The 13,066-nt window shown below is 43.5% G+C and overlaps 1 protein-coding gene across 15 annotated transcripts in view; it reads left to right on the forward strand.

The window, feature by feature from the left end:
- PRUNE2 (prune homolog 2 with BCH domain) overlaps positions 1 to 13,066 on the forward strand; it is a 446,654-nt gene that overhangs the window by 333,788 nt on the left and 99,800 nt on the right. For all 15 annotated transcript variants that reach the window (XR_012245008.1, XR_012245007.1, XR_012245012.1 and 12 more), the window contains exon 11: positions 1,024 to 1,224. Coding sequence is in view for 10 of the 15 variants with exons in the window: in XM_073634004.1 (XP_073490105.1) it covers positions 1,024 to 1,224 (201 nt within the window). In the remaining 5 variants the exon portion in view is untranslated. The remainder of the gene's footprint in view (positions 1 to 1,023; positions 1,225 to 13,066) is intronic.

The raw sequence follows: 13,066 nt of genomic DNA on the forward strand, positions 1-13,066 counted from the left end.
ACATTGAAATGCAATTATTTTAGTAAATATAAACGGCTAAATACTTTTTCTCATCTGCAGTATATAGCATTCTTGTGACTTTTATCAGTGTCTAGCCAAGCACTGGTTAAAGCTTGAAGGAGGAGTTTTCTGACTCTCCTATGAGACTGCAAGACCCCTGACCCTCTGTCTGGACAGTGCTGATTTGGCTCTGTGCTGATCACATGCATTTTCCCAAGAAAAAAAAAAACCTCTCTAGCAACACACACCAAACTGAGCATGTGCAGCCTGACTCGATAGACTCAGTGTAATCAGAAAATTATTAGGGGACAGTGGAAGGAGGGGAGGATCAGAGTAGACAGGATGAAACAGCATTTTTACACAATGCAGGTGGAATAGTCCCTTAGGTTTCACAGTGAGTATAACAAGCATGCTTTACTGCATATACAGACAGATTTTACTGTAGTGGGTTTAGTAACACTTTAAGTCTTATTTCTTACATTTTAATGAAAATATGTGGAAACCATGAACCACGTCAAGGTTTTTCTGCAAAATGTGGGTGATTCCTAATCCAAGAGATTATCAACACTGGGAGACATATAACAATACATAAAATAAGAGTGGTATTTATGATGTTACTTTATATCTACTTAATAATACAGCAAAAAACAAAAATATAGCCTATACGTAAGCAGCTGAAAACTTTTGTTTATGAAACACAGATCAATCAATTTATGACAAACAAGATTGTCAGCATGGGTTGAGAAGTACTCTAGTGACGGACTATAGCAGCCAGTCCTCCTAGCTATCAAAAGAGGCCTAATTAAGCTGGCTTTTAATTTTTTATAACAAAGGTAAACTATACTTATTCACTGTAAAATGTAATGGGTAGACACTTTGTTGTTCTAACCCTTGGGCTTATTTAACGTATGTGTGGCAAGATCTGAATTTCCTTAGGTATAAACAAATGCATCTTGGTGTTGCTATAGAAAAAAACAGCTAAAAAACATACTTTTTATATGAACATTTTTACTGTATTCTTAGAACCTCCTAATTCACTGGATCTGAATGGTTCTCATGCCAGAAAAATAAAGCTCACAGCTCCCAACATAAACTTGTCTCTGGACCACAGTGAAGGTTCCCTCTTGTCTGATGACAACCTTGACACCCCAGATGAGTTGGACATTAATGTAGATGACCTTGATACTCCAGATGAAGCAGATTCCTTTGACTACACAGGTCAAGGTAAGATGACGATTACTGGCTGCTTGTACATACAGTTATACAGTACACTATGAAGTTACCACTCTTTGAGAATTGTCACATCTTGATTCTTAAATTAGACAATGCGATTGTGGTTTATGTATGCTTCTTTTATAATATAGAGTATCTCACAAAAGTGAGTACACCCCTCACATTTTTGTAAACATTTTATTATATCTTTTCATGTGACAACACTGAAGAAATGACACTTTGCTACAGTAAAGTAGTGAGTGTACAGCTTGTATAACAGTGTACATTTGTCCCCTCAAAGTAACTCAACACACAGCCATTATTGTCTAAACCACTGGCAACAAACGTGAGTACACCCCTAAGTGAAAATGTCCAAATTGGGCCCAGTTAGCCATTTTCCCTCCCCAGTGTCATGTGACTCGTTAGTTAAGGTCTTAGGTGTAAATGGAGAGCAGGTGTGTTAAATTTGGTGTTATCGCTCTCACTCTCTCTCACTGGAGGTTCAACATGGCACCTCATGGTAAAGAACTCTCTGAGGATCTGAAAAAAAAAATGTTGCTTAACATAAAGATGGTCTAGGCTATAAGAAGATTGCCAAGACCCTGAAACTGAGCTGCAGCATTGTGACCAAGACCATACAGTGGTTTAACAGGACAGGTTCCACTCAGAACAGGCCTCGCCATGGTCGACTAAAGAAGTTGAGTGCACGTGCTTAGCGTCATATCCAGAGGTTGTGTTTGGGAAATAGACGTATTAGTGCTGCCAGCATTGCTGCAGAGGTTGAAGGGGTCGGGGTCAGCCTGTCAGTGCTCAGACCATACGCTGCACACTGCTTCAAATTGGTCTGCATGGCTGTCGTCCCAGAAGGAAGCCTCTTCTAAAGATGATGCACAAGAAAGCCAGCAAACAGTTTATTGAAGACAAGCAGACTAAGGACATGGATTGCTGGAACCATGTCCTGTGGTCTGATGAGACAAAGATAAACTTATTTGGTTCAGATGGTGTCAAGCGTGTGTGGCGGCAACCAGGTGAGGAGTACAAAGACAAGTGTGTTTTGCCTACAGTGAGGTGCATTCACACCTGAGCATTTTCAGCTCATCAAACACTCGTAAAATGCCTGAAAAACGGCCAATAAGCAAAATTTCATTCATTTCAATGGCCCCTGTTCACATCTGAGCGTTTTGTCACCTGAAGCAAAATGCCTGAGAAACGCCCTAAGCACAAAAAGAGCATGAGCTTCTTTGGGGCATATTACAGGCAGTTTTCTGCCTTTTTTACATTGGTGACCTGAACAAAATTGCGGCAAGAATGTGGTAAAAAATGCGCAACTTTGAAATGCTCAGGTATGAATGCAGCCTCAAGCATGGTGGTGGAAGTGTCATGGTCTGGGGCTGCTACACTGGGGAGCTACAGTTCATTGAGGGAACCATGAATTCCAACATGTACTGTGACATACTGAAGCAGAGCATGATCCCCTACCTTCGGAGACTGGGCCACAGGGCAGTATTCCAACATAACGATCCCAAACACACCTCCAGGACGATCACTGGCTTGCTAAAAAAGCTGAGGGTAAAGGCGATGGACTGACCAAGCATGTCTGCAGACCTAAACCCTATTGAGCATCTGTGGGGCATCCTACAACAGAAGGTGGAGGAGCGCAAGGTCTCTAACATCCACCAGCTCTGTGATGTCATCATGGAGGAGTGGAAGAGGACTCCAGTGACAACCTGTGAAGCTCAGGTGAACTCCATGCCCAAGAGGGTTAAGGCAGTGCTGGAAAATAATGGTGGCCACACAAAATTTTGACACTTTGGGCCCAATTTGGACATTTTCACTTAGGGGTGTACTCACTTTTGTTGCCAGCGGTTTAGACATTAATTTTGGGAGTGTTCTCGGTCAGGTGCCTTCCCGCAAGGCTTGTTGTGAATTGCCAAACTTGAACTTTAATATGAGTTCTGTTTTTTGCAATTAGACTCTGAGTGTTTACTGCTGCCGCACCACGCTGCATCATCTCACAAACTGATTATAGGGACATTCGTATATGGCCAGCTAACTAAAGAATAGTCTGTGTAGAATGCAAATAACAATTGTTCATTTGTTATAATTTAAGGCCCTTATAGATGACTCAAATTTCAGCTGATGCCTGCTGAATCAGCCAAACTAAGAGCTATGGATGGCCCTGCAGTCACCCCCCCCAGCTTGACCAAAGTTAATTTAAAAATAAACTAAACCAGGTGAGATATTATTGGCTATCAGATGCAGTTACTGTTCAGCAGTGCTATAGTATTCAGGCAGCAACAGGTGCCCTGACTGCCTGAATGCAATAGGCAGTTGAGATTCCTCCATGCACACTTTTAAATTGAGCTGTGGCCTTAAGTGTCATTTGTGCAAGATACAAATGCAAAGTGTCTAAAATGTAAACCCTGAAATATAAATAAACTAAAACTATGATTGCCCTGTAAAAAAAAAAGTGCAGCAGCACTTAGTTTTCAGTGCATCTTCACTTACAGTTTTCTTCTAGTCCCCATGTAAAGTTCCATAAATACCTGTTAAAGCGATAGTAAACAGCAGCAAAAAAAAAATAAAAAATTGGGCCCTGGCCAGTTTAAGTCATAATGTGCTAATATGCACCGTATTATTATGAGGGACTTACCTCAAAATGTAGCCCTCTAGCAGCGCATTCTCAACGCTGTAGGCGCTTGCATCTTCACCCGGGTTCACGGGCTTCGGCAGTATGAATGGCTGAGCCACAATAATGCCACTCCCACGCATGTGCGGGAGTCACTGTTTACAGCACAGGGCTCTGAAGGAACAACACAGGTATGCCGTTCTATCAGAGCGCATGCGCCGGTGATGTCACCAGCTGATTCTACAGTAAATATCTCTTAAATGGTGCAGGTTTAGGAGATATTTACTGTACCTATACGTAAGCCTTATTATAGGCTTACCTATAGTTAGAAATAAACCAAGGGAGTTTACTCCCACTTTAAGTGTGCTAGTGAAGTCCACATAATGCACATCCTCATGATGGTGTGGCAGTAGTGCTGCACTGCTTTTGAAATAGGACCAGGGTTATCACTCTCATGAAGGCTGTGCCTGCTTGAATTATAGTGGGATGGAAAAATGTTGCGGGTGCATGACTATCTACATCTATCTGTCACTACAGTTTATAAATGTATAACTTGCCAATCAGCACCTGGCCATATCTAGTCCTGCCTAATACTCTCTGGATTGGCTGCACTGCCTCTGTTGCTAAAATCTCTCACTGTGAGCTGCAGTCTCTAGGAGAGGGAGCTTGTGAGACAGTAATGAAGGAGAATTTGGCTTAGTCAGGGAAGGTAAAGGAAGTTTTTTTGTGTTAAGTGATTGTAAAGGTTTTTTTTAATAACAAACATGTTATACTTACCTGCTCTGTGCAAGGGTTTTGCACAGAGCAGCCCTGATCTTCCTCTTCTGGTGTGCCCCAGCAGTGCTCCTGGCTCCTCCTTTTCATCGGGTGCCCCCACGGGAAAGCTGCACAGCAGCAGGACTTGGCCCCGCCCCTGGCTCCCTTGTCACTGGATTTGATTGACAGCAGCTTGAGCCAATGGCTCCTGCTGCTATCAATCTTTTCAATGAGGACAGAGACAGCAGCTGGAGCTGCTGGGCTCATGCACATCGCTGGAACGGATGGGCTCAGGTAAGAAAAAGGGGGGGCTCTGCGGGCAGCTGCAGCACAGAAGGTTTTTACCTTAATGCATATGCATTAAGGTGAAAAACCTGGAGACTTTACAACCTCTTTAATTTATGAGGTTTGTATACCACTTAATAATTATATCTGGTAATTGCTAATATGTTATACAGAAGCCTTTCATTTTGATTGAATAAATCACATCCAAAGTACTAAAAATATGTATCAAAACTGTAACAAAAAATGTAGGATATTGCTTTGTGTATATTTTACTGTTAGGTAACAACTAGCCTGACTATTAATACCTAAGGTCAAAGCTGGCACCCAAAGAGAAGATGCCAATGTGTGTCAACCTCCCCTCTCCAGAAAGCCCTGTCAGATTGTGCAGTGGCAGGCTCAGTGGCTAGGTCGTTGCATGGTTCAGGAATGGCAGCTGGTGTCCACCATCTCCAATGCTGCCACCATTTGTTTGCTGCAAGGTTAAACAACTATGATTTTATTGTAATAAGCCAGATTTTCATTAACATAATGGTAAACAAAATGTGCTCTTTCCGTTGAGAATTATTAAAAGTAAAAATGTTGTTCTTTGAGTTGTCCCATTTCTACAGGCTGTAAAATTATGTTTCTAGCAAAAAGCATTATAACATTATTTGCATTTGAAATATAACCATAATTACCGTATGTGTGTTTTTAAGATTTGTTTAGCACATGACAGTCACTGATCGTAGGAACAGATAAAATCAAAATCAAGTACATACAGGATTGTAGATCACATTTGTCACAGCAAAACTGGTAATATTATTCTCATGTGAACCGGAGTTAGCATAGAACACTTTGGGAAATACAGGTTTCAGCCAGACCAGTTCTATAGACTGATCTGGTTGTGTTTATTATAGTTTTACAATTTTAGACTACAATAAATAAATAAGATAGATAGAATGAAAGAGATTAGTGATTATATACAGAGGTGGAGAGTGGAAAGTAAGGCTAAGGTGAGGAGAAGTACGGAGATTCATAAGATAACCAATGTGTGAAAGGGGGAAAAAAAAGAGGAAAGTGGGGGGGTTATACAGTGTCGAGGAGAGGGTCACGATGGGGAGAACTGTGGGTAGGATAGTGTGAGATGTCAGGGAGGAAAAATGCAAAACTCCAAGTCAGAGGTTTCTGGGAATTTTTTTTTTTTGTAGCTTTTGTGGTGTCCTATACCATCTTAAGAGTTTGTATGCAAATTCTTGGATATTAAAGCTAATGGAGCATTTGTGGTTGAGAATGTAATTTTTCTCATCTTTCCTTGGTCAGAGAAATATGCAACTCTTCTTCCCACTGTTGTTTAGAGTTAGGTAAACTGTCAGTGTTCCAGAGAGAAGTGTGTATGGGATTGAGATGGTGTTTCACACTGGTGAAACAGTGGTGTATATGAATTCCAGAGGTGGTAAAGGCCTGAGGAAATTATGTCTTTGTTTGTGGATTGAGACATAGTTCCTAATTATCTTCAGAAAGGAAGGGTGTTATTGTCATATGGGAAGGGCATGGTCAGACCGGGAAATATATTTCTTTTTTTTTTTTTTGAAAGGTGTTTATTTATAATTTTCATAAACACAAAACAAACAATATAGTACACTACAAATACATTATTGAAATACAGCACATAAACATATTATGTTTTGTAGACCGACATGGCCGATTAGATATGTTGAGAGGGACCAATATTACCCAGTTCCCACGCAAACAACAAAATGGTGGCGGGGGATGGGACCATCATAAACTGGGTCATAAAGGTACAGTTACCAAAAACAAACAAACCAAAACAACCATACACACGCACCCACGCACACTCGCGTCCCACCCTAATACCACAGTGCCACGGTTCTACGTTGCAAAAAAATAAAAAAAAATAAGCATAGAACCATATAGAACAATGCCCAGCTCAACTATTCAACATCCGCCTGACTTAGCTGCAAAGCAATAAAGGCCGATTTTGATCAGTTCAGCTGCGAGGACAGAACTGTACCCCAAAATGATTTAGAGACATCTAACCACGGTTGCCAGACTTTGGTAATTTTTTTCAAGCATGCTCTACTTTTATATATTAGCTTGATTTTGGGGAGCTCCCCATTAATAATACGGTACAAAGTTTGAGTTGTTGGGGAGGTAGCATCCTTCAATTGCAACAATATTACTTTACATGCATAGTACAGAGCTGTGCCAATTAAGGTCCGGGCATGACTCCTATGTACAAAGTCATTCAATATGCCCAAAAGTCCCACTTCTGGAGTCTGTGGTAGTGAAAGGGCAAGTTGGTTGTCGAAAAACCTAAACAATTTGTTCCAGTAAGAAGTCAGCCCCGGACAGCTCCAAAACATATGAAATAAATCAGCATTAGCTAAGTTACATCTGGAGAAAACTGCAGCAGCTCCTAAACCCATACGAGCCAGCTTAGGCGGGGTATAGTGTAGATAATGGATGAATTTGAATTGAATAAATTGATCAGCAGTGCTAATAATATCCTGAAAACAGACCTCAGTGGCTTCATTCCAGCCCTCCTCAATAAGCTCAGGCATCAACACCAATTATTTATCATAAGAGTTCTGAAACGGGTCTGCCCCCACCAAGGAGAGGTTATTACTAATTTATTAAGTTCAGGATAGGATAGTAGGTCTACCATTGGAGACTCTGTGAGCTCTATATTCAGGGACCCGAACTGCGTCCGGATGGCATGCCAGAGTAGTAAGTGTTTGAAAAAGAATTTATGGTCAATGCCATGACCCCCCCCTCAGGTTGTCAAAGGACACAAAATTATTCCCATGAACAATGTGTGAGAGATGGGTGACTTTAAGGCGAGCCAACCATTGCAAGTCTGGGTGCCCGTAGAGCTCAGGGAGGCTGAAGTTGTTCCATAGGGGAGTTTGTAGTAACTTTCCCTGAACCGTGTTCGTGAATATTTTATCCCCTTCTCTCCAGGCTAGAAAACCCACATCTACGGGGGAATGTGGGGAACACTTAGATTTAATCACTCTATGTAATTCATCTTTGAGAGAAGCAGCAGGGCCAAAAAAAGCTGACAGGAGAGCTGTGGGGGTCTGAGTGTCAGAGTGTAACCAATCGTAGACATAGGCAAGTTGGGACGCAATAAAATAGTTATGTAAATTTGGGTAAGCAAGACCTCGCTTTAATTTAGATGCCTGTAAAGACGACTTTGCAATTTGTGGCTGGGTATTATTCCATAGGAAGGAGGATAGGATGGATTCAATAGACAAAAAGAGTTTTTTAGGGAATAAAACTGCAGCAGCTCTAAAACAATATAAAAATTTTGGCAAATCATTTTAAAAATATTAATGCGACCTATAAGATTCAGAGGAAGCGTTGACCATGTGCAAAGTTTGTTCGTCATCTGTTTCTTTATTGGGGAAATATTGAGGTCTTCATATTTGGAGAGCTCATTATGGATCTGAATACCCAGGTACTTCAAAGATTGAGTCGTTTGTAGGTTAGAACCCCTTAGGTAGTCATCAGAAAAAGGAGGACCAATAGGGAGGGCTATAGATTTGTCCCATCCGACCTTCAGCCCAGACACCTCTCCAAACTCTCCTACCACCTGCATCAGCTTGTTAAAGGCACTTTCCTTGCCATCAAGGTACACAAGAGCATTATCCGCATAGAGAGATATCTTCTCCTCCGGCGGGTCATAGCAGATACCCCCTATCTCAGATGTCTGATGCACCGCCAGAGCAAGAGGCTCAATAGCGAGAGTGGATAGGAGTGGAGAGAGGGGGCACCCCTGCCTAATGCCTCTCTTCAATGGAAATGGCGAAGAGACCTATCTATTTGTACGGACTCTAGCCTTTGGGTTTGCATACAGTAGGCGGACCCATCTCACATATTGTGGACCAAAGCCCATCTGTGACATAGTTTCCCATAAAAATGGCCAGCTAACAGTGTCAAATGCTTTCAACACATCCAGTCCACTACGTTTAGCTACAGATGCTCTATGGATATGCAGATATAACCTCCGCATATTATCAAAGGTGTTTCATCCAGGCATAAACCCTGACTGATCAGGTGATATTAGAGATAGTATAACCTTCTGTAGTGGAGGCGCCACTATTTTTTCCAGTATTTTTGCATCATTATTTAGGAGAGAAATAGGACGGTATGACCCACATAGTAAATTATCCTTGTCAGGTTTAGGTAAAACTACAATGAGGGCCTCATTCATCGAATCAGGGAGTATTCCCCGATCCAGTGACGTACGAAAAGTAGCAAGAAGTTTAGGGGCAAGTGTTTCCGTATATGCCTGATACCACTCAAAGGGAAGACCGTCGAGGCCGGGAGTTTTGGAGGATGGCAGGGAGCGGATGGCAGTCTCCACTTCCTCCACTGTTATACCCTGGTCCAAAAGATGTCTGTGAGCGTCACTAAGTGCGGGAAAGTCTAAGGAGGAGAATAAAACCCATAAAGGCGGTCTCCGGGAGGGTCATTGTATCGTCATAGAGTCTACCATAATATGATGCAAACTCTTGATTTATGGTCAAAGGATCTGAAGTAATTGACCCGTCAGATAGCTGTATGGCAGAGATTGAGCTGTCCTGGAAGTCGGTATGGGCAAGAAAAGCCAGCAGCCTTCCGTTTTTTCTCCTCATGCTCATGTATATGAGCTGAAAGGTGTAGTTGTTGTTTTTTAGTCATGTCAACCAGATGTAGCTGTAATGCGTTATGAGCCTCATTCAGCCCACCCCAAGTTACAGAAGACAGATTTGTCACATGTTGGGAACTAGCGGCTTCTAGGGATTGCTGAAGCGTTACTTGTATCGTATGTCCAGACGATCTATAGTGCTTAATAAGTGATATGTATGAGCCCCGCATCACTGCATTTAAGGCGTCCCACTCCGACCCCGTGGCTGCAGTGTCAGCTTTAGTTGCCCAGTAATTGGCCATGTCCATTGAAATATACTAATGTATTTTGGGTGTGGAGATCCAGAGAGGATTGAGCCTCCACACCCAAAACGCGGGCCTATGACCCAGGGTCAGAGTTACCTGTACAACTGAGTGGTCGGACACCGTCTGAGAGACATAGACAATAGACCAAATAGATGGTAGGAGATCCTTAGTGGCGAGTGCATAATCCAACCTGGAAAGAGTACAATATTATTTAGATTGACAAGAGCAGGTTTTTACAGTGGGAAATTTCCCGCGCCATATATCTACATATCCATAGGGCTCACACCATCTATTGAACAATTTGGATTCCGATGTTAAGGGCTTCAACCTATCCAATGATGGTTGTAATACAGAGTTAAAATCCCCTACAATGATCATAGGACATATTGGCAGATAGAAGCTTTGTGCTGAGCTCAGTAAACACTGTGGCCGTAACCGGGGGGGGGCGTAAACTGTGACCAGTAAAATAGGAGTCCTATGAACAGTGGCGTATAGCACAAGATATTGGCCCTTGGGGTCCGAAATCACCTGCTGACATAAAAAGGGGAGTCCCTTACGAATTAGAATTTCCACCCCTCAGGCATAATTAGACTACGTGGAGTGCTATTTATGTAATAGCCCTCCCACTGTTTCTTTAGTGCTAAGACTTTGGAGCCCATAAAGTGGGTTTCTTGAAAGCAGAGAATATGCGGATTAAGCTGCTTAATCTGCTCAAAAAACAGAGCTTTTTTAAAATCTAAGTTCAGTCCATGTACGTTCCATGAGCAAATATTTAACTCAGCCATATTTGGAAGAGACCATCCATGGGGCAAGGAGAAAGAAAGTGGGCCTTAAGGGCCTTTGAGCAACCCCCCGTGAACCAGGCACAGCCACAGCGTTAAAGGTGGGACACATTTGCAACCATTCAAACATCCATCCACACTTCATACATACAACCACAAAATTATGTACATAAAGTAAAAGGCCACCCAAGGGCAGCAACACCCCTGCCCAGCTCCTAAAAACCAGAGTGGGCTTGAACCCAAAACTTGAACCATGCGTGGGGTGCATGGCCTATTACCCATGTAATGGAAAAGAAAGTGTCAGTGTTCCACAAATGGGAGGATTACCATACTTCCCTCATGGCAGCTCATGCCATGTCAGCAGAAGAGGGTTGAGGACTCTCCTGCAGTAGAAGTAAGGTGGTCGATCACATCACACATCAGTGGAGCTGCTGCAGGACTCGCAGCATATAAAAGAGAAGGTATTAAACTTGTAGCAGAGAAGCTGACACCCATCAGGCGGGTGCTCGGGGAAGCTACGGCAGTGATTCCCACCAGGCCTTGGTGGATAACATGCGCGCGGGAGCTGCCAGTCACGGCATGACCATGTTCTGCCCTTTCTAAAGTGTGCATGTAGACGTAGACATCGGCGCGCGGCTTTATTGTAAATAATTCCTAAATCGTGGAGGTTTAGTAGATATTTCCAGCACCTTCAGGTAAGCCTTAATATAGGCTTACCTGTAGGTAAAAGTGGTTGTACAGGATGAACAATCACTGTAATGGTGCGCAGCACCTCCGATAGTGTAGGTCCCATCCTGTCTTCTGCGCCCTCCTCCCCCATGGATGCTTGTGAAGGTAGATTCGGAGGGACCAGGATTCCCGGGGAGGATGGTGGAGAGAGATATTTCCAGCACCTACAGGTAAGCTTTAATATAGGCTTACCTGTAGATAAAAGTGGTTGTACAGGGTGAACAATCACTTTAATGGTGCGCAGCACCTCCGATAGTGTAGGTCCCGTCTTCTGCGCCCTCCTCCCCCATGGATGCTTGTGAAGACAGATTCAGAGGGTCCAGGATTCCCGGGGAGGATGGTGGAGAGGAGTCCCCAAAGAGGTCAGGGGTAGATGCAGGTGATTTGCATGGCGCAGTAGTGGTGCGGCGGACATTTGGCCTGAATGTGTAGTAACATTCATCTTGGCCGGCGGCTGTTTCTTCCGGTTGCCCATCCAATAAATACACCACCCAGTGGAGCAGGGCTCTTCCCCGACAGGATAGGCAGCGTAGGTTTGATGTTTTAGCCGTGATCAACACAGGATGGAGCAGGATTGTGACGGGAGAGGCCGGAGCTGCTCTGGGACACATCCAATCACATCCCTTGCTAGGTCACGCCGGGAAAGATATTTCTTAAAAGGGAACTATGGGTTTTTTTTTTTGTACCTAATTGTACTTACCTAGGTGGATGCAGCATCAGACCAATGCTGCATCTGTCCCCCACCGCCTCTTCACTGAGAACCGAGCCACCGAACATTGCCAATGGCTCGGGTATCACCTCCCCGAGTGGAGAGCTGCTGCCAGTCAGCATCTCTCTTGCTCTGCTCCTCCATGCTCATTGGAGCGCTGAGCTGTGGAGGGGCAGCTGTCTCAGCCTCTCAGCAGCTCGCTGAGAGGCTGAGATTGCCATCAGTCCAGGCAGGTGGTGGATCCAGACTTCCTAAGTCAGGATGACGTGCTGCCTCGACTGATCCTGGTGGCATCAGCGGAGAGTGGACTGCAGACCGCTCTCCGCTGAACACAGGTCACAGGAGTGCCAAACGAATTGCACTCCTGTGACCCATAAGAGAAGTCCAGTCAAACAAGCTCAGGCTGGACTTCTCCTTTAATGTTCATTGTGGGACACAGGAATTTAGAATTTTTAGACATTTGGGTTATACTGCCACCTACAGTATGTTGGAACACTGGCAAACAACAAAAGTTAAGGCATCCCTTATACTTTATAACCCTGCCTTCATCCATCTTGTCTTAGTTTTTTGCAAGTTGTAGGAGGTTGGAGACCCTTTTCTCTACCTATATTTTTGCTACTCATTTGATTCTTATTTCTATTCTATTTATTTATTTTTTAATCAAGATTCTCGCTATTTTTTTTATCTTCAGCAATTTCAACCAAGACTTTGAAAATGCTGCTTGAACTAGTCCCTACACAGCAGCTATGTAGATCAGCCTTATGCTCAGTAACAGCTTTGGAGGCTGTACCTGGGCCCCATTTGACCGGAAGGTTGGGAGTCTAGTCCAAAATTTGACCTTTGGGCACTGGGCTCTGCATTGTGGCACTTCCCAGGCATTCATCCATTGTGTTAGCTGCAGAGCCCTCTATAGGTCCAGAGCTTTGGCACAGCCTCTGGTCTGACACAGTCTCTGAAGACTCATGCAATGAGTAGGCCTCTGGACATAGCAAGGCTAGCCTGGAATGTGACCTTCGGGCACTGGGC

Source organism: Aquarana catesbeiana, linkage group LG01 (genome assembly GCF_042186555.1).
Source record: "Aquarana catesbeiana isolate 2022-GZ linkage group LG01, ASM4218655v1, whole genome shotgun sequence".
In the NCBI taxonomy this organism is placed as follows: domain Eukaryota; kingdom Metazoa; phylum Chordata; class Amphibia; order Anura; family Ranidae; genus Aquarana; species Aquarana catesbeiana.